At 39.9% G+C, this 24,981-nt stretch overlaps 1 protein-coding gene across 3 annotated transcripts in view; it reads right to left on the bottom strand.

Annotated features, from left to right (window-relative positions):
• esf1 (ESF1, nucleolar pre-rRNA processing protein, homolog (S. cerevisiae)) overlaps positions 1 to 24,981 on the bottom strand; it is a 95,242-nt gene that overhangs the window by 19,951 nt on the left and 50,310 nt on the right. For all 3 annotated transcript variants that reach the window (XM_069931806.1, XM_069931808.1, XM_069931807.1), the window contains exon 10: positions 7,037 to 7,170. In XM_069931806.1, the coding sequence (XP_069787907.1) occupies positions 7,037 to 7,170 (134 nt within the window). The remainder of the gene's footprint in view (positions 1 to 7,036; positions 7,171 to 24,981) is intronic.

Raw genomic sequence — 24,981 nt, 5'->3', positions numbered from 1 at the left:
GTAGAGAAAGGAAGACCCCGGTGATCCTCTCAGCTGTTTTAATGATCCTCTGCATCTGGCCTGATGCTTTGCAGCTACCATATTACACAATGATGCAGCCAGACAAGACACTCTCAATTGTGCTTTTATAAAATGTTAGTAGGATGGGGGCCAGTAACCTTCCCCTCTTCAGCCTGAATTCCAGTGAGTTTAGTCCCAGATGAATCATCAGCTAACCCCTCATCTCTGGAATCAACCTGGTGAATCTCATCTGCGCCACCTTCAAAGTTAGTTAAGGAGACCAGAACTGCACATAGTACCAGGTGCTGCCTCACCAGTACCCTGTACAGTTTCAACAGCAACTCCCTGCTCTTAATTTCAATCCCTCTGGAATGAATACCAACATTCCATTAGCCTTCTTGCTTACCTGTTGCATCTGCCAACCAATCTTTTGTGATTCGTGCATTAGCACTCGCAAATCCCTCTGCACAACAGAACACTGGAAACTTTCACTATTTAAATAATAATTTGATTTTATATTTTTCCTTCAAGTGGATGACCTCACATTTACCAACATTGTTACTCATTTTCCAAACACTTGGCTATCACTATCCCCCTCCAGACTCTATGCATTTTCTGCGTAATTTGCTTTTCCACTCAATTTAGTATTATCAGCAAACTCTGATACACCATCCTCTCTTCCAAATCATTAATGTGTACAGCGAACAGATGCTGAACCAGCATCAACCCCTGTGGCAAATGGTCACTACTGATTACCAACTAGGGAAGCATCCGTTATCCCGATTGGTTTCACCAATCTTCTATCAACAACTCTTGAGCATCTTTATCACATGGATGTCTTTTATGTGATATTGTAGCCACTGAAAACGCAGTGGTGGCTGATGAATGCAAAATAACGACACATACAGTTGCAGGTAAATCCAAACTAGTTTACTTGAGTCACACACATATTCTTTTAAAACACTGAACCACACGCACCATCTCGTGAGGTTATGACAGCCGTACTGGTTCACTAGAATTCTGAGAGTTGTAGTCTATCTATAGCACCACTACTATACCTTATTAAATGACTTTATGCAAATCCAACCATATAGCATCTACCTGTTTTCCCTTGTGCAGTGCATTCGTAACTCCTCAGAGGTCACCAATAAAATTGTTAAACATGACCCGCCTTTCCTGAATTCATGCTGTGTCTGCCTCATGGAACAATTTCTATCCAAATGTCTTGCTATTCAACCTTAATGATAGCTTCAACCATTTACGGATGTTAAGCTAACTGGCCTATAGTTACCTGCCTTTCACCTACATCCTTACTTTTTTTACTTACTTAATTTACAGCTTTGTTACTTGCAATTGGCGTGCTTTAAAAAATTCTGGGCCGTTCGTGGGAGGCCCAGACAGCCCGAAAAGTGGGGGTCGACTTATATTCTGGATATAAAACCATTAAAATGAGGTTAAAAAAGGGGATTGACCCACCTGCAGGATGACTTGTATGCCAAAATATACAGTAATTATAAAAACTTTTACCATCTGTTTCTAAATTTTGTGCCCGTTTACTTTCATAATCTACTTTCCCTTTCTTTATCACTTGTTGCATGTTTTTTCTGCCTTTCAAAGTTTTGCCAATCTTCAGTTTCCCAATAATCTTGGGAATTTTGTATGCATGAGCTTTTCATTTGATGCCTTCCTTTATTTCCATCATTATCCAAGGCTTGCTCTGCCCACCCTTACACTCATTGCTTCCAATTGGAATATACTTTTCCTGAGCACTGTGAAAAATCTCTGTGACAGTCTTCCACTGTTCAACAACTGTCCACCATATCACCTGGGTTCCCAGCCTACACTAGCCAACTCCTCCTTTATCTGTTATCTAGGCATCATACATTGGTTTTAGATCAAGTTGTTGTCACCTCTATTTGCAAGATAAATTCAAATATAGGGTGATTCCAAGAAGATCCAACTACAAGGTTATTACTTTTACCTGTCTCATTACACAGGACCAGATCTAACATAGCAAGATAAAATATAAGGTGACCTAATTTGCATAGAGTCTCAATTTGCTAGATATGTCATGGCTGTTGCAGAGGACAAAGTGAAGGTGTTCAACTATGTGAACCATTCCCCTCCACCTCCCAAACAAGTCTACGTCCAGTCTTACCAATGTAGAGGAGGCCACATTGGGAGCACTAGATGCAGAAAATGACCCCTCCGGATTGTAAGATTTTGTTTAGATATTAGGCAAAGTAAGGAGGATGGAGTTAGGGCAGGAAAATGTCACTGAGGCAAAATAAGACCTGGAATGAAGAAACAGACATAAGGAGTCAAATGGCCTCTTCTTGATGATAGTTATTACATTCTTGTTTTTAAAGAAACAGAACCACTCTATTTCATTTGTAAGGTGACAAATGAAGGCAGAAAACACATACTGTAAATTAATACATATTTTGTGCACACACATCAGTGTGCATGAATGCAAATAAAAATCTGTATTTATCTCAGGATTAAAGAATATATTGGATTATCAATTGCAAGATATTATTTAAGTGATATAACAGATGATTAGTAGTTTCTACATGGAAGAAACTGATGTGTATATTGTTATTTTTAATATTGTTGTTTAATCGACTACTGCAATATTAGTCTTTATAATTAAAAGTGCGTTAACTGAAAGGCTGATCTCTCCATCTGGATTCTATTTGGCAGCTCAGCTGTCAAGCGACCATTTCTTTTGACCTTTTGAATTGTGATCACGGAGGCATGCAAGAACATGCAGAACCTAATTTAATTATAAAATGTAATTTCTATCAAATTTTAAAATCGGGGATGTGTGGGAGCCCTGCATGGCTGGTGAGATTTATATACTAAAGCATGGTTGACACTTTCACTTTGTGGACTCATAAAATTTCAAATTAGAGAGCAATAAAAAGTACAGAATATCTCCGAATGAATGCTCAGAAAAAATAAACACTGAACTAGAGAAAACCATCAAAACTAAAATAATTAACATAAAAGCACAAAACCTCACCATTAACAAGCTATGTAGTATCTCTCAATTCATATTGGGTATCAAATATCTGAGACCCATTTAGTTATAAACCACGGGCAGTAAAGTGGCAAATTTGAATCAAGTTCCTATAAATGTTGTGTATTCGACGCTATTTTGAGAATATTTGATCTGTCCTTTTCATCCAACCTCAAGTCAACACTGACAATAGTCTTTTAAATGCAGTCATGCAGCATGGTAACAGGCTCTTTCGGCCCACAAGCCCGTGCCACCCAATTACACTCAAATGACCAACACCAGTGGTACGTTTTTGAAGGACGGGAGGAAACAGCAGTACTGGAGGTAACCCACTCAGACTCAGGGAGAATGTACAAACTCCTTACAGAATGATTTGAATCCTAGTTCCTGGCACTGTAACAGTATTGTACCACTAGGCTAACCGGCTTTAGGACCACGAATATTAAGCTGCATAAATGTGCAGTAACAATATAGAACCAAGTTACTAGTGCTCAATGGGCAGTTCTGTTTAAGATCAGTGAAAAATCAGCACAAAGCTTCTGACTTTAATAAAAGACATGCTGCGAAGAAAGTGCGTCAACATCTTTGAAACTCCAACAGTTCACTCGATGTACTGAACATGCACATCATGAGGGCCATTAACCAATTAATGTTTCTATAGTAGGAGCATTGCCATCCTGCTTTCATCATTCAGCAAGTTAACCAATACCAATATGACAGCCAGATAACACAATCCAAACACCAAGTGTTTTGATCACAAAGGAAAAAAAAACCAGGTGAAACATGAAGTAAAATGGTTCAGCAGATGGTAGTGAACTTTATCAGTGCTGTTTGAGATCTGTAGGTTTGGATGGGGGGGGGGGGGGCAAGGGGGGGGCCATTAACAGTGGGAAAATAAATAATTTGTAGCATTCTGACGAGGAAATGTAAATCATTATGACTTATTTCACTTCTCTACCAAGTTTTCCAACTTGACTTTAATATTTAACCTTAAAAAAATAAATTTCCTTCTTTCGTGCTTTAAATTTTGAATGATTGTGCCTCACTGAGCAGCAAAATCCCTTCTGTGTCATATTTTACTCCTCCTGCTTGGGATGTGACCACAAAGAGACAAATTATGAGTTGCATTTGTTTAGCATCTTTAACACAGAAAATCACTCAATGATATTTGGAGCTTTGAATAGAATGAAATTATAGGCTGGTGTATTTTCAGTTATTAAATATAAGAGGAAAAACAAAATCTGTTTTAGATTATATTAATATAATCTAGAAGTTCAGAAGACTTATGATAAAAGTCCCATGCAAATTCTTCTCAAAGGGGGAGGAAGTAAAACAAAGCAACAGAACAGAAGATAGTAGAATTTAAAGGGAGTTTTTCACAGAGACAAATTTAGGAAGTTTGTAGTAATCAAACCTAAAGTTTGTCTTGTACACCAATAATTTGGGATAAAAATTCTAGCATGTATTTTCAAAATCTTGAGATAATGTACTAAATTTGTGGAGGAAGTATAGGCATTAAAAAGAGGAAGACTTGATAGGTTTGAAGAACATTTGGTTAATAATAGATGAAATGAGTGTGGCTTCTGGAATTCAGCACAGGTCAGTGTGAAGTACATTAAAGTGCGGGAAAAAAAAACTCAGCAGGTCAAACACCCATCCAAAGTAAAAGGCAGTCAACATTTCCAACCTGAGCCCTTCTTTTAGAATTTTTCCATTCTTTCTATGGATACTGCGTAACCTGGATGAGTTTCTCCAGCACTTCAGGGTGCTCCACTAGACCCTAACATCTACAGATTTCTTGTTTACCAAGAGTAGTGTAAAGTGGTTTGTTTTGGTGGAAAGAATAAAGGGACAACTTGTTCCTCTTCAAGCAAGGAAAGTCGAGGAACAAAGTGATTTAGGAGACACAGATCCACAAATAACCAGAGTAATAGCAGTAGTTAACATAGCCATGAAGTATGCAAGCACTGGATTGGGGAATAATTTCTGTAGGAATAAAAATAAAATGGGAAGTAGATGTTAAACTTGATGTAGAACTTCAGTGAGATCACGAGTGCCAAACACAATTCTGATTTTTACATGACAAAAAGACATGGAGGGAACCACAAAACAAATTTACAGGAACTTGAGGGCGCAAAGCTATTATATGCCAGCGATCAGGATTAGAATCTGGTGCTGTCTGTAAGGAGTTTGTACATTCTCCCCATGGCCTGTGTGGGTTTCTCGAGGGTGCTCCAGTTTTCTCTCATTCTTCAAAAACGTATGGGGTTGGTGGATTAATTGGGTGTCAATGGGTGGTATGGATTTCATGGACCAAAGCAGCCTTCGACTATGCTGTATTATAAAAATAAAATAAAATTAAGCAAAGGACCCAGCATCAGGAATTTTTGATATGTCTGGACTCTTTGCGAAGAAAGACAAGAGGATATAATTAAATATAAAGGGTTCATGCAGAGAAACATTTGGCATATGTGGAATGAACCGAGAAAGCTTGTTTGCATTGAGAAGAAGCTAACATAAAATGATCAAAGATAATAGGATTACATTCAAGAGAGGATGAATCCATGTATAAAAGCAGCTTATGGAAATATACAAGGGCTGATTGGGAAAATATAATTAAAGGAGGTTTGTGCAGAGTATTCTATGTTGCAAATTTAAGAAATATGATCATTAGTGTTATTAATTTCTGTACAAGTTAAAGATCGTGGAATAGAAACTCTATGTGTATAATTTTGACTCGTTATACAATTTGTGCAAGAGGTGGGAATATGGACATCAAAATGCATTTAGTAAAATAGAAAATAAGATGTACAGTAACAGTCATCAGTGGTGGAATTCTCAAAGGGAAAACAAGTAATTATTAGAAATTGTTCTCTACTTTCAAAGGAGTGCTACTGTTTAATAGTGTTAAAGTAATATGTAAAGGAAGCTAATCAATTTTTCTTGGTTACTTATTATGGCAATTGTCTTAATAAAATTATCCAAAGCATCTGGACTGCATATGATGCTTACTGTGTGCTTTGATCTTTTAAGAACTAAATTCTTTCAGCACCTTTCATAAGAGGCCTGTTTCAAACACACATCTGCAAGATTTTTTTTTTTAAATTCCAATCCCATACCATGGATAAGATTTGCCACAATTGCCAAGCTGTATTCTCAGAACTGTGCAAATTGAAACCTTTGAAATCAGGTTGGCAATGACATCCCCTCCCTTTGCAATACTATCTTCAAATGTTTCAAGTATTAATTTAAGACTGCCAGCTCTTGACTGTTAACATCCATGAAATGTAAACCACCGGTGCAATTTAGCTTGAATCACGGGGATTTCTCACTTTACAACTTCAAGAGGAATCTGATATGATGGTTTATATTCTTCTAATGTTATAGTTAAAGTTTGTAGTATGACTCCCATCAGGCTGGAATTTTGAAAGGAATTAATAATTTTACAAAAGGTCATTTAATCCCATTCATGTGGACAACCTGTATGTCCACTTGCAAATATGCTTCCCATCTCCACCATCAAATATCTACAAAAATTTTGAGAATGGCAAAACAAAGCACCAAAATATAAAGAAGTAAAGCACGATTAATTCAAAGATTAAACTACATGATTTGAATTTTGTTTCTAACTTTTTTGAGTGCTATTGCACAATTTCACTAGAAATTATGATCTACATCATCAAGTTAACAGAAATATTCAACCAGCAATTACGATTAGAAGTAGGAATCACACAACTACTATTCAGTATTGCAGAATTTACTTTACAAAAGAAGCCTAAATAGTTCACTTACATCACCGGTTCTTTTGTCATCAGAGTTCTTTTCCAACTTTCAAAAAGATGTTTATTTGGTATTAATCACAGAATTGTAAATAATGTTTATCGTGGAAGCTATCAGAATGCAGTTTTCTTATGAACAGAACTCTCGAAGGACCAGCAACTTGCTAGTCAAAAGAAATGTATGATGCTCAATGTGGGTTAAATGCAATTTCAAAAGTTACAAATAATCAATTACCTCTTGAATTTTCTTTTCCTTTCTCTTCTCACGCTTCTTCTCCTTTCTTTTCTCCAAGTATTGCTCCCAAGGTGTCAATCGGTTTTGATCCTCTATTTTTTTCTTTACAATTGCTTCTGTTGTTTCTTTTAGACCTGGAATAAGATGGAATTATTCTTTACATATACACAAGACGTACAAAATCCTCATATGGATGAAGAAGGCCCTAATTTAAAAATTGAATTGTGTTAAATCCAGATACAATTTTTTAACTTCAAAGAATATTGCATAGATATGAAAATTAAGATCATTAATTGTGAGCAAGATAATCTAACAATAACCAATCAAATTATTATTCAGTCATGGCAAAGTTTGATAGCACCCTATCTTAATTAAAGGTTCAAGTGCCACTCTGAGGAATCAAGAATAAAAATAAAGGTAGTAATTTTAGTGCAGCCTGATCTCCGCTATCGACCACGGATACCACAGATTATGTGGCATTATATGAAGAAAACCTAGGAATTAATGTCCAGCCTTCTCGTACTTAACATTTGATCATCTTCATATCACAACTTGGGGAATATAATGACAATCAAACACTCACCAGAAAACACCTCTTTAGTCCAAAGATGCAAGGACACCTTTGGACTTTCCAATCTCCTTTGCATAGCATATTGCATCATTACTATGGGATCATTAGAAAATATTTGTTAATTTAGTGAACAGATAACCAAAATATTTTGTTTCCATGGATCTAATCTACAGGCTTTCAATGGTGGGGTGAGTGCAACTCTATTACAGAGCCAGCATCCCGTGTTTGAATCCAGTGCTGTAAGCAAGGAGTTTGTATATACTCTCCATATGGGGTTAGTTAGTTAGTTAATTGGACAGCACGGGCTTGTGGGCTGGAAGTTTAAAAAACCTCCAATATTGTTGGGGCGTCAGGAGCCTGGCTGCAACATTCTGCACCAGTTACAGATGAGATAATGACGACTAATTCCTGTGTATAGAGAATTAGAGTAGTCTAAATGGGAGATAGTGATGGTGTGGATAACTTTCTTGAGGTCTTTCAGTGACAGGAATGATTTGATTTTAGCAAAAGTGCGGAGCTGCAAAAAGCTAGCTTTTAACTACTGTATTGACTTGTTTGTCAAACCTGAAGGTGGAATCAACTATCACAGGAATTTGACATACAACATAGTAACCTCCCTGAAGCAGGTGGATGCTTCAGCCTGTAGGAGAGAGAGGTTGAAAATGTCTGCGAATACTCCCACCAGCTATTCTACACAGTATGGAGGACACATACTGTAAGGAGGACTCTATTTGGGCCAGTCATTTTCTGCAGGTTCACTATCCAAAAGGCCAATTCGAAGACTGTGCCTGAAGGTGTGCACAAGGTTGGAGGTATGTGCCAATGGCCTGCTGGGCTTCTGCTCGAAGCAAACACAGAATGCATTGAGCTTTTTTTAAAATTTAGACAAAGCACGGTAATAGGTCATTTCAGCCTACTAGTCTGTGCCGCCCAATTTACAACCCACTAACCTACACCCTGTACTTATTTTTTTGAGAAAAATGGAGCCCCCAGAGAAAACCCATGCAGACAAGAGGAGAACGTACAAACTCTTTATAAACAGTGTGGGATTTGAACTCCGGTCCAGTCCCGATCACTGATTTAGTTTAGTTTATTTATATAGCACATTTAAGACAACTCACGTTGACCAAAGTGCTGTATAGATCATAAATGACATTTTAAGCAGGTATTTACAGTGCAGTATAAAACGGGCAATTGAGGTTCAGAAATGTACATACAACATAGTAATAATCAACAATCACCTCAAAATGTTTGCGAATGAAAATACAACTTCAACCTAAATATAAAAGTTAAAGGAAGGAGCTGATTTAATGGAGGGAGGAATGTTGTTCCACAGTTTGGGGGCTGCAAAAGTGAAGGCGCGATCTCCCCTGAGTTTGCGATTTGGCCGATCTGAGGGTCTTGAAGTGCAGTAGGGCATTAGGAGATCAGTGACGTAAGTTGGGGGGGGGGGGGGGGGGAATCGTCCATTAATGGCTTTGTAAACAAACTGGAGAACTTTAAAATCTATTCTGAGCTGCAATGGCAGCCAATGAAGGGACGCCAGAGTAGGGGTGATATGGTCCCTCTTCTTGGCTCCTGTCAACATTCTGCACCAGTTACAGATGAGATAATGACGACTGACTAATTCCTGTGTATAGAGAATTAGAGTAGTCTAAATGAGAGATAGTGATGGTGTGGATAACTTTCTTGAGATCTTTCAGTGACAGGAATGATTTGATTTTAGCAAAAGTGCGGAGCTGGAAAAAACTAGCTTTTAACTACTGCATTGACTTGTTTGTCAAACCTGAAGGTGGAATCAACTATCACAGGAATTTGACATGTGGCTTGATGAAGGTGGATAAGTTACCAAGAATATTGGAGATACTGTACTTTTTTTTGGGGGGGAGGGGGAAATTGGAGGGGAAATAGGATGATCTCAGATTTGCTTTTGTTTAGCAGTCATCCAGCACTTTATGTCCTCCAGACGGTCGTTGAGGTTAGTTATCTATGCTTGATTGTTTGGCTTTAGGGGAGATAGAGCTGAGTATCATCAGTGTAGGAGAGGAAGGAGGTTCCATGTTTTTGGATGATATGGCCAAGGGGAAGCATGAAAAAGGAGAAGAGAATTGGGCCCAGAATAGACCCTTGTGGGACCCCACAGGAAAGGGTAGCAGTTGAGGATTAAAATTTACCCATGTTGACTGAGAAAGTCCTATCACTAAGATTTACAGCTGGCACTGCAAAAGGCATTGTGCTAACTCCTGTGCCAACCATACTGCCTTTCTGAGATAGATGCTCAGTTCTTTGCTACTCTCACACATGGAATGGTTGCTTAATCATTATGTTACTGCATCAGTGATCTGATAACCAGAACTAAACTTTACTTGGATTAACAAGTTCAAATCCCTGAACAGGAACTGGGGAATTTTAAATCAATTCCTTACTCAAATCTGGATTACAAAATTTAATATTCTTCATGGTTATGCCCTACTGGACAGTCATCAAATCCATCTGGTTGATTGATTTCTTTTATGCAAGAAAATTTGACATCCTTATTTAATTCCAAATTCACTGGAAGTTGACATTAACTAATCTCTAAATCGGCCTTGCCAAATACTGCAACAAAGTGTACTGATGCACAATAATTATCAAAGGAAGTGAAATTTCTTGTAATGGGTCATAAATGCTAGTGATGCCATCTTCCCATAAAATAAAAAAGTCAAAGGCAATTTTAATTACATCTTGTAACAGAAAGATTAAAGGTAATTTTTCACTTATGTAATTGCACTTGGCCAAGAATGAGGAATACCGATGAGGACAAATTGGTGGCAGTAGAGGCGTAGCGAGGTTGGAGGTCCCCGTAAAAATATTTTTTAAAAAAAGGTTAAGTGGTAGAAATCCCCTGTAGGAACCCACTAAAAACAGACAGGATAGTTTATAGAATTGTAAAGAGATAAAAGAATGGGGATAAAAGCAAAAATATCAAGAGAAGATGGTGACAAAAGCTTATCTCGTGGCAGAGAGGGTGAAGCTGAAGAGGGGCCTTACCAGAGCCCGAAGACTGTGTCAGCTACAACGCTAACACCAAAACCCCAATGGGAGGATAGCCCATGGGAGGAGGTGAGAGAAGGCACCTGCGGGAGGCTGAGAGGATGCCAGCCATGAAGTCAGATACACTGTTGGGTGCAGGTGTGTCGGCAGCGCAATGGAGAAAATGGCCATGGATATGGATGCAGCAGTAGTGGTGGCGGCAGCAACGACTGGGAGCTCGTAGGCTCAAGATAGGGAGACCTGGGCAGAGAGGGAGAGGGAGAAACTTTTGACGCCAGCAGCAGCAAGAGAAGTGGAGGCGTGGGGAGGCGGGGGTGGGAGGAAACTAGGTAGCAACGATAGCAGCGGGGGTGCAAGTGGTGGCGAAACTAGGTCACAACGATAGCAGTGGAAGGAAACTGGGAGGTGCGGGGCCTGGGAAGTCAGACATCATCAACAGTGGAGAAAGAGGCGCGAGGACGGCAGAATCAGGCTGAGGTTGGGACGGCAGCGGCAGAGGGAAACCAGGACCTAGGGAGTCAGACATCGGCGGCAATAGAGAAAAGGAGCTCATGAACTGGGAAGAGGGGAGCCAGGGAAAGTGAACCCTTACATGGTAAGATTACTCCAACGAGCAGGTGAGAGGAGGTCGGGTCTGGGGCATCCGAAGCATCGGGCCTGATAGACTCCAAGGGCAACGTGGCCAGAGGGAGAGTGGGGGGAAAGATGTGTGGCGGGGCGGCCTGGAGTCGGAGAGTGAGCTGGAAGAGGAGGAAGATAAGGAAGGAAAAGAATGAAGAGATGAAAGAAAGACAGTGCAGGGTGATAGAAGACTGATAAAAGAAGTGGAGGGTTTGATGTCCTTTGCCAAGGAGATATTAGAGGCAACTGGGCAAATTAAAGACCTTGAAGACAATGGTGGTGGCGCAAGTGGCAATTAAGGAAAGATTAGACAGCCTAACAGAAAAGGTAATGGAAACAGAGGAAAGAATTGAAAGGGTAGAGGAAAGGTTAGAGGGGAATTAAATACTCGTGTGGGAAAGGGAGATAGAATAAAGATGTGGGAAAGAATAGATATGTTAGAAAATATTAATAGGAAGAATACAATAGTAAGATTGTGGGCGAGAAGGAGGGTAAGGAGGGGAGAGACGAGGTGGAGTTCTGACAAAAATGGATACCGGAGATACTGGGTAGGGATAAAGTAGGAGATAATTTGGAAATAAAGTGGGTCCACCGGTCTCTCGCGCCACGCCCAGGGCCACATCAACGGCCACACCTTATCCTGGTCAGACTCCTGTGCTATCAGGATAAAGAGAGGATTTTGAGGGCAGCGGCGATAGAGGCAAAAATAAGGGGGGGGGGGGGTCTGGTGGAATACGGAAAGGGGGGCAGGGAAGGTCCTATTCTATCCAGACTTAAGAGAGGCATTGTGAAGCACAGGAGGGTGTTTGATTTGGTAAAAAAATAATCTGAAACAAAAAGGAATTGAATTTTCCCTCCTTCGCCTGGCAATGCTGAAGATTGTAAGGGCAGGAGGGGAAAAAAGGTTTTTTAAGAAGCAATGGACTCTGTAAGAACCTTGCCACTGCTATGAGACTGAAGATAAAAGGGGAAAGAGGGATCTGGGAAAAGATTGGATTGTAAATATGGAAAGTGTGGGGACAATGTGCGGGCTTTATTTTTTGATATAGTGTTGATGTTTGAAGTGGATTATGTGTGTTAAATAAAGAAGAGATACGGGGAGCTAAAAGGGGATGGAAGCAAAAGTGGAAGATGGGAGTGTTGGGTATTCTTCAAAATAGGGGGAGATTGGCACTAATAGTTTGGTTGTTGGTGCCAGGGGGAGTACGGGTAAATTGTTGGGGGGGGGGGGTGGAGGAAAAAGGTTTTTTTTCCTGGGAAGCTTGTTTTGTTTGGTTTTGGAATAATGGTTTTAGTTCTGTTAATTTAGTTTTTGTTTGAAACACGATCGCCTGTGCCAAAGATCTAGGGAAGAAAATAAGGACCGAGGTCAAGTACCAGGGGGAAAAGAAAACAGGGATGGATATAATGGAGTGGTGGTCCGAACATAATGGACAAGTCAATTAAATTAGTAAGCTTTAATGTAAATGGGACGATTAAGAAAAAGTCTTGGCTCACCTAAAAAAATATGCAGGCGAATATAGAATTTTTGTGGGAGACCTACCTGACAGAACAAGAGGATTTAAAATTAAAGAAGGGGTGGGTGAATCAGGTGGCAATGTCTTCCTTCAATTCCAGGGGAGAAGCCATTTTGATAAGGAAGAATGTTCCAGTGGTGGCCAAGGATGTACTTGCAGACTCGGCAGGGAGATTCGTAATGATGCACTGCCAAATATACTCGGAATCCTGGACACTTGTGAATATATACGCGATGAATTTTGATGAAGAAAAGTCCATATGAGATATATTCTTCAAAATAACTGAAGGGAATGAGAGGTCTTGATTAGGGGGAATTTTAATTTTTATCTGGTCCTGCTCGTAGAAAAGTCGGCAAAGAAAGTGACAAAGGCCAGGGCAGCCAAGTCTACCCTGGCCTTTATGAAAGAATTGAATCTCACAGATATCTGGAGAAGGCTGAACCCAAGAGAAAGGAAATACTCTTTTTACTCAAAACAATACAACTCCTACACGAGAATTGATTTATTTTTGGCATCAGCCCAATGGGATGGTAGGATAGTGGAAGCCAAGTATTTGGCGCGGCTACTGTCGGTCCATTCTCCATTGACTTTATCCATAATAATGCCAGATAAGCAGGCCTCAATGTATAGATGGCACCTGAATATGCTGCCATTCGGAAAACCTGAATTTTGTACCTCTGTCAGGGCCTAGATAGAATTGTTCTGTGAGTCGAACTGCTCCTCTACTGAAGACAATTTTCTAATATGGGACACATTCTTCTTTGGCTTGGCTTCGCGGACGAAGATTTATGGAGGGGTATGTCCACGTCTGCTGCAGGCTCGTTGGTGACTGACAAGTCCGATGTGGGACAGGCAGACACGGTTGCAGCGGTTGTAAGGGAAAATTGGTTGGTTGGGGTTGGGTGTTGGGTTTTTCCTTCTTTGTCTTTTGTCAGTGAGGTGGGCTCTGCGGTCTTCTTCAAAGGAGGTTCCTGACCACCGAACTGTGAGGCGCCAAGATGCACGGTTGGAGGCGATATCAGCCCACTGGCGGTGGACAATGTGGCAGGCACCAAGAGATTTCTTTAAGCAGTCCTTGTACCTCTTCTTTGGTGCACCTCTGTCTCGGTGGCCAGTGGAGAGCTCGCCATATAACACGATCTTGGGAAGGCGATGGTCCTCCATTCTGGAGACGTGACCCACCCAGCGCAGTTGGGTCTTCAGCAGCTTGGATTCGATGCATGCGGACTCTGCCAGCTCGAGTACTTCAATGTTGGTGATGAAGTCATTCCAATGAATGTTGAGGATGGAGCGGAGAAAGCGCTGATGGAAGCGTTCTAGGAGCCGTAGGTGATGTCGGTAGAGGACCCATGATTTGGAGCCGAACAGGAGCGTGGGTATAACAACGGCTCTGTACACGCTGATCTTTGTGTGTTTCTTCGGTGGTTGTTTTTCCAGACTCTTTTGTGTAGTCTTCCAAAGGCACTATTTGCCTTGGCGAGTCTGTTGTCTATCTCTTTGTCGATCCTTGCATCAGATGAAATGGTGCAGCCGAGGTAGATAAACTGGGTGACCGTTTTGAGTTCTGTGTGCCTGATGGAGATGTGGGGGGGCTGGTGGTCATGCTGGGAAGCTGTCTGATGGAGGACCTCAGTTTTCTTCAGGCTGACTTCCAGGCCAAACATTTTGGCAGTTTCCACAAAACAGGATGTCATGCGCTGGAGAGCTGGCTCTGAATGGGCAACTAAAGCAGCATCGTCTGCAAAGGGTAGTTCACGGATAAGTTGCTCTTGTGTCTTGGTGTGAGCTTGCAGGCGCCTCAGATTGAAGAGACTGCCATCCGTGCGGTACCGGATGTAAACACCGTCTTCATTGTTGAGGTCTTTATTGGCTTGTTTCAGCATCATGCTGAAGAAGATAGTAAAGAGCGTTGGTGCGTGGACACAGCCTTGTTTCATGCTGTTGTCAATGGAGAAGGGTTCGGAGAACTCATTGCTGTATCTGACCCGACCTTGTTGGTTTTCGTGCAGTTGGATAACCATGTTGAGGAACTTGGGGGGGGGGGGGGCATCTGAGGCACTCTAGTATTTGCCAAAGCCCTTTCCTGCTCACGGTGTCAAAGGCTTTGGTGAGATCAACAAAGGTGATGTAGAGTCCTTTGTTTTGTTCTCTGCACTTTTCTTGGAGCTGTCAGAGGGCAAAGACCATGTCAGTAGTTCCTTTGTTTGCGCGAAAGCCACACTGTGATTCTGGGAGGACGTTTTCGGCGACACTAGGTATTAGTCCATTAAGGAGAATCCTAGCAAAGATTTTGCCTGCAATGGAGAGCAGCGTGATTCCCCTGTAGTTTGAGCAGTCTGATTTCTCGCCTTTATTTTTGTACAGGGTGATGATGATGGCATCACGAAGGTCCTGAGGCAGCTTTCCTTGGTCCCAGCAGAGCATGAAAAACTCATGCAGTTTGGTATGCAGAGCTTTGCCGCCAGCCTTCCAGACATCTGGGGGGATTCCATCCATAACTGCTGCTTTGCCACTTTTCAGTTGTTCAATTGCCTTATATGTCTCTTCCCGGGTAAGGACCTCATCCAGCTCTAGCCTCAAGGGTTGTTGAGGGAGCTGGAGCAGGGCGGATTCTTGGACTGAGCGGTTGGCACTGAAAAGGGATTGGAAGTGTTCTGATCATCGATGGAGGATGGAGATCTTGTCGCTGAGGAGGACTTCGCCATCTGAGCTGCGCAGAGGGCTTTGGACTTGGGGTGAGGGGCCTTACACCGCCTTTAGTATCTCATAAAAACCCCTGAAGTCGCCAATGTTGGCGCTAAGCTGGGTTCGTTTGGCGAGGCTAGTCCACCACTCATTTTGGATCTCCCGGAGTTTGCGCTGAGGTGGCTGCATGCGAGACGGAAGGCTCGTTTTTTTCTCTGGCCAGGACAAACCAGTCTTTGTTTTTCCTGGAAGAGAAGCCCAGTACCTCTTCAGTGGATTGCAGTATGGCCGTTTTCAGCTGATTCCAGAGGGTGTCAGGAGACGTGTCCATGAGGCAGTTTGCATCCTCGAGCTTTGCTTGGAGGTTTGCCTGGAAGTTTCCAACATTGAACCTCTTTCTGGGGGCTCCACTGTTCTTGAACTTCTTTGGTTTGAAGTGAAGGTTGAGCTTGCAGCAAACAAGCCGGTAGTCAATGTGGCATTCCGCGCTGGGCATAAACCTAGTGTGGAGCACATCTCGTTTGTCTCTTCCTCGCACCAGAACGTAGTCCAGGAGGTGCCAGCTGTCTCTCTGCTGGAAAAGGGTGTTAGTAATGACAAGCCGCTGTTCTGTGCAGAGCTCCAACAGGAGGCGCCCGTTGTCATTGCACTTGCCGACACCATGCTTGCCAAGGATTCCTGGCCAGGTTTCTGAGTCTTTGCCGACGCGAGCGTTGAAGTCGCCAAGGATGACAACCTTGTCGGCTGTAGGGGTGCGTTGGATGAGGTTGCGCAGGTCAGTGTAGAACTTGTCCTTTTCTGCTGGTTCCGCCTGAAGAGTTGGAACATAGACACTGATGAGGGTGATGCATCACTTGTTTTGAAGGGGGAGTCGCATGGACATGATCCGGTCAGAGTGGCCTGTCGGGAGGTTTTCGAGTTTGGAGGCAATGGAGTTCTTGACCATGAAGCCAACACCAGATAGGTGTCGTTCAGCCTGAGGCTTGCCAGACCAGTAGAGTGTGTAACCCACGCCGTGTTCTTGGAGGCTGCCGACAACTGCAAGGCGGACTTCGCTGAGTCCGGCTATGTCGATGTCGAGTCTGAGGAGTTCATGTGTGATGAGGGCAGACCGACGTTCTGGTTCTGATGTTCCAACATGCTAGCTTGAGTTTGTGTGCATCTTTTGAGGGGGAGGACGTGAACCTGTACTCGGGCCTGCGCAAAGGAGGTTTTAGGTGGAGTGCAGTGTGCGCAGTACTGGCCCCACCCTTTACACCCATGGTTCGTGTGTCGTGGCCAAGCAAGCTGGGACGTGGCAGCGAGGTCCTTGGGTCGTAGGTTTTATATTGGAGTGACCTTCTCCTATGCAGTTTGTTTAACCGGGCTGAAGAGGCCTGCCTCCCCTTTTAGGTCGAACCATTTCTGGAGATCTACGACCACTATCCCCAGTTATGGAGTGGTGCGCCCTGGAATCGGCCTGCGTGCGTTTACTCCTGCCGCGGCCGAGTAAAGGGGATGCAGCATTGGTTGAGGATCAGAAAGAAAAGTTCTAGTAGAAAATTCTTTAAGACTGGAGAGATCTCTGGAATGGAGTTCACAGTTGTTAGTGTTTAGACTAACGTTTTTTGAGGTGTGTATTAAACTCAGAAATACACTACTTCAAATCTCTGGCCAAGTTTCGTCGATCTCACTTTCACTTACCTGCTTTGTTTGGTGTCCCTTGTGACTGGACTCCCACTACCTACAAGCAATGGAGGCTTGAAAAATTGTAAGTAATAATAATGTCTTTCAGATACCCGAGGTCCTGCTGCCGCCCGGGGGAGCCTGAGGTCCTATTGCTGCCGCCGCCGGAAGCCCGAGGTCCTGCTGCCGCCCGGGGGGCCTGAGGTCCTACTGCTGCCGCCGCCGGAGGTCCAAGGACCCGCTGCCGCCCGGGAGGCCCGAGGTCCTGCCTGAGTCTGCCTGAGGTAACGGCCGCATCGCGGGGAGAGACAGCCAGCCGAGACCGGGCCTGCCCGCACCGCTGCCCGAGCACCGGACACAGGCCACCGTCGGGAGGCAAACCCCGGCAGCCCGCACAGCCCGACCGTTGGCAGCCGAGCCCCGGGCTGGGAGCGGTCAATGAGAACTGTTTAGGGACACATTAAAGGCTTATTTAAGGGGTCAGATCATTGGATATACCAAAAGCATTAAAAAAGGATACATGAAGGAGGTTAGCACCCTAGAATAGGAGATAGCTCAGTTGGAAAAGGATTACCAAAGAGTAGGTACAGAAGAAAAATACAGGAATTTGGTGAACAAAAAGCTCAAACACATTACAAACATATAAAATATTATGAGCTGGGGGAGAAGGCCCACAAAGCTTTGTCCTGGCAGGTGAGGGTGGAAGAGGCCTTGAGAACAATTAATGTGATTCAGACAAGGGAAGGCAAGATGTCATCAAAACCAAAATATATAAATGATACATTAGGAAGGTTTTATAAGGAATTTTATAAATCAGAATTAAGGGGTGATCCCAACAAAATAGATGATTTCTTGCTTCCAATGGACATCAAATTTTGATCAGGAAGAGCAAGAGGGGCTGAATGCCCCTTTCTCTAAAGAGGAAATTACAGAGTCCCCTGAGTTCTTTACAATCTGGAAAATCACTGAGAGGGGATGGTTTCCACATTGAATTTTATGAAGAGTTTAAAGATCTGCTAATACTCATTTTCATGAAGGTGGTGGATCAGGCGTTAGAGACGCATACCCTCCCGGAGTCTTTCTCAACAACAATCATGGTGATACTTTAAAAAAAGGTAGGTAGGGATCCATTGAACCCTGCTTGTATAGACCCATCTCATTATTAAATACAGATTATAAAATCATTGCAAAAGCATTGGCTAACAGGTTGGCAAAATATCTGCTAAATTAGCAAATCCAGATCATGTTAGAAAGGAGGCAGTCAGCAAATAATATAGCTTGAGGGCTTAATATGATGCATCTGGCAGAGTCAGGGGTAGATCCGGGAGTGGTTGTATCTCTAGATGCAGAGAAGGCCTTCGACACACTGGAGTGGGACTTTTTGTTCAAGGTATTGGAGAAATTTAGATTGGGTCAAACACTTATTAATTGCGTGAAGACACTATACCATAAACTCCCCAAGCAAAAATTATTACAAATGTGCAGATGTCTCCAGTGTTTCTATTGAATAGATCAAGTAGGCAGAGTTGTCCATTATCTCCAGTGCTGTTCGTACTGGCAATTGAGCCACTGGCGGAAGCCATTCGGTGGGATCCAAACATAAAGGGGTTCATGGTGGGCCAGGTGGAAAACAAAATCAATTTGTTTGCTGATGGCAGGTTAGTGTATTTGACAAATCCTGAGGGGTCATTGACCAGGCTGAAGACCACACTGGAAGATTATAGGAAGGCCTTGGGTATCAGGTAAATCTGGATAAAAGTGAAATTATACCTTTGACAAATGGAGATTATAGCCAATATAAACCAGGGTGGGGGTGGGGGGGAATTCAAATGGCCACAGGAAGGCATCAAGTATTTGTGAGTAAAAATAGATAAAGATTTACAAAACCTATACAAACTTAATTATCTCCCTTCACTCCAGAAGATTGAGGAGGACTTTGATAGATGGAGGACTCTACCCATTACACTGGTAGGCAGAGTTCACTGTGTCAGAATGAAGATGATGCCAAGACTCCAGTATTTTTTTCAGTCATTACCCATTTCATTGCCAAGGGTTTTCTTTAAGACGCTTGCCGACTGTGTCAAAAGGTTCCTGTGGAATGGTAAGGTGGCTAGAATCTCCATGGAAAAGTGGACATGGGATCACAATTTAGGGGTTTAAAATTACCAGCTTTAAAAAAATATTATTGGGCAGCCTAGGCAAGGTTGATCACCTCACTCTTTGAGGAGGGGGGGCTCCCCCCTCCTGGGCACAAATTGGACTAGCTGCAATTGGTGAAAAAATGGCAGGAGAATTTATATACTAATGGGACATCAAATTAATTTCTAGACAACCCATATTCTTCAGCATATTCTTTGGATATGGCAAAAAAAAATAAATCAATGTATTGAATGAAAGGTGGGGATCTTTGACCTTGTCAAGGCCTAGTAATATGGAGATTCTAATTCGACAAAAAGGAATATGTGTAAATTTATTTCTGAATGTATTAAATATTCCAAAGTGAGGTCCCAAAGCCAGGCTTACACAGGTCAAGGGAGAGATGGAAGTCGGACTTGGGCACAACAATCAATGAAGAGTGGTGGCAAGACCTGTGTCTGAGCAATATGACTGGGGTCATAAATGCCAGATACAGGTTGGTGCAATATAACTTTTTGCACCAGCTGTACCTCACACCACAAAAATTACATAAATCAAAGCCTGACATCTCAGAAGCGTGCTTTAGGTGTGGTGTGGAAATTGGAACCTTTGTTCACTCCACCTGGCTACGTGCAAAAGTGAGACCCTTCTGGGAAGAACTGAGGACAGAAGTGGATTTTCCACAAGATCTGGAGTTGTACTTTTTTGGAGATATTGGAAATGTGAGTTTTAGACTGTCCAAATATCAAATTCAGTTTATAAAGGTTGCCTTTGAAGTGTATAACGGTTACATGGAAGCCCAACTCCCAATTAAATACCACACTGTGGAATATGGAAATGCAGAATTGCATTCCCTTGGAGACAATCACTTACAATCTAAGGGGGAAACATGACTTGTTCATTAGCTTGTGGCAGTTATATCTGAAACACATGGGTATGTTTATTGACTAGCTCCCCCTCCTCATGAAGTATGGATATAATAAAAACCTGTCTTAATAGGGAATGGATTAGAGTTAAGGAACTGGAACATGGCACAGGAGATGTGCATGTTTCATTTTTTGCCCTTTATTAGTTTGTTTTATTTTTGTTTTGTTTATCTTTTTTTTTAAAATTTCTTACTTGTATTTGTATAATTGGTATGGCTATGTGTTTGGGGGCAACGGTGGGGGGGGGGGAACAAAACACAAACTCTGAACATTCTATGAATATTGAAAAAGATTGTATTGATTGTTGAAATTTGAGTTTATATGAAAAAATAGTAAATAAAAGAATTAGGAATATCTTCGCAAACATAAATAGTAAATGTGGAGAATGATAGCAGGAAGTACTTTCACACTCCTCAAGCATTTTTCAATGCATGAAAATACCAAAACAAGATTTATTGATAATTCAAGAAAATTAACATTATACTTTGAGATTTCTGTACTAAGATAAGCATATCAACTTACCATTCCAGAATAGGATGGAACATCATCCAAAAATAACTATTTTTATTCAGGAAATCATTCCTTCCTAATTATTCAAGAATAATTTATTGTGATAAAATAAGAAAAGTTAACATATTTTTCCACACTCCTTTCCACAGGCCAAGAAAATTAATTGTAAGCATTAAAAAAAATGTAATACTAATTGCACAAAATGTTCATACGAGTTTTAAAAGAGCTTCTAACTTTTGAGACAATTATCCTGCAATCTAAATTATAATTTTCTGTAAGTATTTTGCCATTTCCACATCTTAAATTACTGCTATTTTTAAGTTTAACTCTCTTGAGAGATTTTCTCCTGTTTAGTTGTTTGATTGGTGTGGAGTATAAATCAGTAAACCTTTCAGGACCTTGTAAATCATGATTATGAGTTAATCATCTGAGTCAAAAGTCCAGAGTAACAAGCAAATCCATGAAGTTGCCTTTTGTGTGTTAACCAATTTTATAGTTTTATTGTTATCAAGGAAATGGTTTAGTTGTTTGTCAATACAGGTATTGCAAAACAAATCTCAGAACAATTGGTAAGTCTGTAATGTCAAGGTGGAACACTTCCAAATTACATGATCAACTAACTTCTTTAGCAGGAAAGTTGTTCAAAATCCTGTGTACAGTATCTTCCTCAAGCGGTTGAAGGGTGAATAGTCGCCTAGTATGTCACATTTCATAAAATTGTTTAAAGGCAAAAATAAACCAACGATAAAAGTAAATCATTCTAATCATCAACAAAGATCGAGGTTTGTAATACAAGACCTTCCTATTTATTTTTTAAGTTTAGAAAGCTGTACCAGCTTTTCTTATATTACCTATGATATTTACCATGTGTATAAAATTAAAGATCATAAGACGCATTGAATTTAATGCACAAAGCAAAAGGGAAGCCCACAACAAAGACATTCTTTGGGTCTTTTATCAACAGTTTGATCTTTTATCAGCTATCACTTTTGGCAGAATAATTTACTTTCCTGCATCTTGGCATTTCATATATAGAAATTTTCTTTAACATAACAAATTTAAACATTTTTGAAAAAAACTAAATCTCATTATCACCACAATTTACTAACAATGGAATAGTTCCAATAAATCATTCTATTCTGGTTTTACCAAATGCATTTAACTATTTTACAAAAGATTATTTCTATATATAAAACACAAGAAGTAACTAAGAGCACGTTAACCCTTTAATCTTGCTCACTTCTAAACCCCCTTCTAAAAAAAGTCTTAAAATAGAATGTTTTGAACTGTTAAAGAGAAAAATCAGCACGGATTAATTTGAAAATGCTATAAAGCACAAGGACTGGCATGAATTATGAGCTTCCCCTTGTCCGAAAGCAAATAACTAGCTTGCACTCATTTCCCAAGCTCACAGACAAAAACAGCCATTTGTACAAGCAACCAGAAGATAAAACAATCTTGAAAGTCAAATCTAATAGCTCACTCCACTGAATCAAACTTACAATTGGTTATTAAACAGGATCTGCTGGAGGAGCTCAGTGGGTTGAGTTGCATCAGTGAGAGAAACAGAAGGCTCAATATATCTCATCGAAATCTTTTATGATTCATAAAAATGGTTAGGTTCATCAACCAAATAAAAACTAATATTAAAGAAAAGGTACCAAAATGTAGGTTTTTTTGTTAATTTGTAGGACATGGTCACAATTGCTTTTGGTAAGGTGGTGTTGAGCTATTTCCTTGAATACAACGCAGTGCACAATGGTTTTGATAATAAGAGGTTTCCAAGAATTAAATTTAACATAATGCTTCTGGAGACAAATATAGCCTAGACTAGGTCAGGAAGGCAGATTTACCTCTTTGACACATTTATGCACTAGGTTGAGATTTATTTTAAAATGACTTAATTCCTTGGACACCATTACTTTTACTAGATTTTTTACTCTGCAACTAATTAAATTTAAAATGACTGAGGTACAATGGTAGAATCTAAATGTTCATCTGGATGAGTCAAGGTGTCTGGATTACTATTCCAATAACATTTATAACATGACTGCAACTGCACGGCAAAAGCAGTTCTGAAGTAACAGCAAATAAATGGACCCATTTCCGATAGTTGGTAAATAAAACATAGTTAGAATCCTTTTTCTTGTGATGAAGGGTTAAAAAGTCTCTAGAACAGTGGTTCTCAACCTTTTTTCCACACACATACCACTTTAAGTATTCCCTATGCCATAAGTGCTCTGTGATCAGTAAAGGATTGCTTAAGGTGGTATGTGAAAAAGGAAATTAGAAAAGCACTTAAATCAATGGCTAATGGAAACTCTCCAGGTGAAGATGGGTTTACAGCTGAATTTTGAAAGAAATTTCAAGATTTATTAATACCTTTATTGATTGAGGTTCTAAAACAAGTTATGGAAACTCATTCTTTACCAGATTCTTTTTCTCAAGCAATTATTACAGTTATTCTTAAGAAAGATAGAGACGCTTTGAAAGCAAGTTCTTATAGACCTATATCTTTGTTAAATGTTGATTTTAAAATTGTAACAAAGGTTCTAGCTAATAGATTGGCAAGGTATTTGCCATCTTTGATTTATATAGATCAAGATGGATTTATTAAAAGTCATTATTCTGCAGATAATAATATGAAGTAAATTAGTGTGATATATATTTTACAGGAGGAATCCAACTTACCAATGGTCTTATCAATAGATGCTGAAAATACATTTGATAGGGTAGAATGCAGATTTTTATTTAATGTATTGTAAAAATTTAAAATTGGACCAATATTTATTAGTTGGATTAAGACAATATATAAAAATTCTATGGCTAAAGTAGTGATGAATGGATAGATATCATCAACATTTATATTGGAGAGATCTACTGGACAGGGTTGTCCTATGTCACCAGCATTGTTTGCATTGGCTATTGAACCTTTGGCTCAGCTAATAAGACAAGATAATAATATCAAAGGTAGTAAAGTGAAATCTGATGAATTTTAAATTAATTTATTTGCAGATGATGTTTTGATATATTTAACTGAACTAAAAGAATCTTTGAGGTTCTTATGATAGATTGGAACAAAAAGGAGAAATATCTGGTTATAAAATTAATTGGGGAAAAAAATGAAATTATGCCATTGTTTGAGGCTGTCTATACTTCTTGTAAGTATAGTTCGATTTAAATGGTCAGATCAAATTAAATATCTAGGTATTAAAGTTGATAAAAATTTTAACCATTTATATGAATTATTTACCTTTATTTCATAAAATTAAAAATGATTTAAATTGATGGAAAGATTTATCGATAACATTATTAGGTATAGTTTATTGAATCAAAATGAATATTTTCCCAAGATTACAATATATCTTTCAGTCTATTCCTTGTAAAGTTCATCAAAATTTTTTTTAAAGAACTGAATTTTAAAGGCAGGAACTTTTTATGGAAAGATAAAATGGTAAGAGTGTCTTAAAAATTATGGTGGAAATATGAACTGATTATAATGCAGCACAATTAAGGTTTATTAATAGAATGTTTGATTTGGAAAGTCGATTGATTTGGGCAGATATTGAATTAAATCAAATCAATGAAAATAAGAGAAATCAATTTATATATAAATGGAATTTGAAATATTGTTTAAGTATAATTCATCCATTTTGATGCATTTGATGGAAATATGGAATAGGATATATGAAGAAATAGGTACATATGGTAAAGTTTCTAGGAAGACATCTTGGTATCAGAATAAACTTTTTCCCTTTGCGGTTAATAATCAACTTTTGAAAATATGAGGTCAAAAAGGAATTAAAATTGTACAGGGTTATTATGAGGCAGGTAATTTTATTTATTTTCAAAGAATGAAGAAGAAATATGAAATACCATCAATACTCTTTTAGCTCTGTTATTGGATCATTTTGGGAATACTTTGAGGTTACCTACACAGACTAAATTTGAAGTTTTAATTATGGAAGGTAGGAAAAAAAGATTTATATCGGAAATGTATGCATTATTGCAGAATAAAATGTCTAAATTAGATTTACAAAAATCCAGGTTAAAATGGGAAAAAAGATTTAGGAGTAGAAATTACTCAAGAGGATTGGAGAAATTTGAGTAAAGATAATTGCGAATGTAAGATATAGACCAGTTCATTATAATTTTATACATCAATTATATTTAACACCCAAGAAATTAAAGAGATACATCTTACTTTCCACAGATTTATGTTTTAGATGTCAGAAAGAAATAGGAGCTTTTTTTTTTTACATGGCTTTGTGGTAAGGTAAA

Source organism: Narcine bancroftii, chromosome 4 (assembly GCF_036971445.1).
Source record: "Narcine bancroftii isolate sNarBan1 chromosome 4, sNarBan1.hap1, whole genome shotgun sequence".
Classification (NCBI taxonomy): domain Eukaryota; kingdom Metazoa; phylum Chordata; class Chondrichthyes; order Torpediniformes; family Narcinidae; genus Narcine; species Narcine bancroftii.
This window is presented reverse-complemented; position numbering and strand designations above follow the sequence as displayed.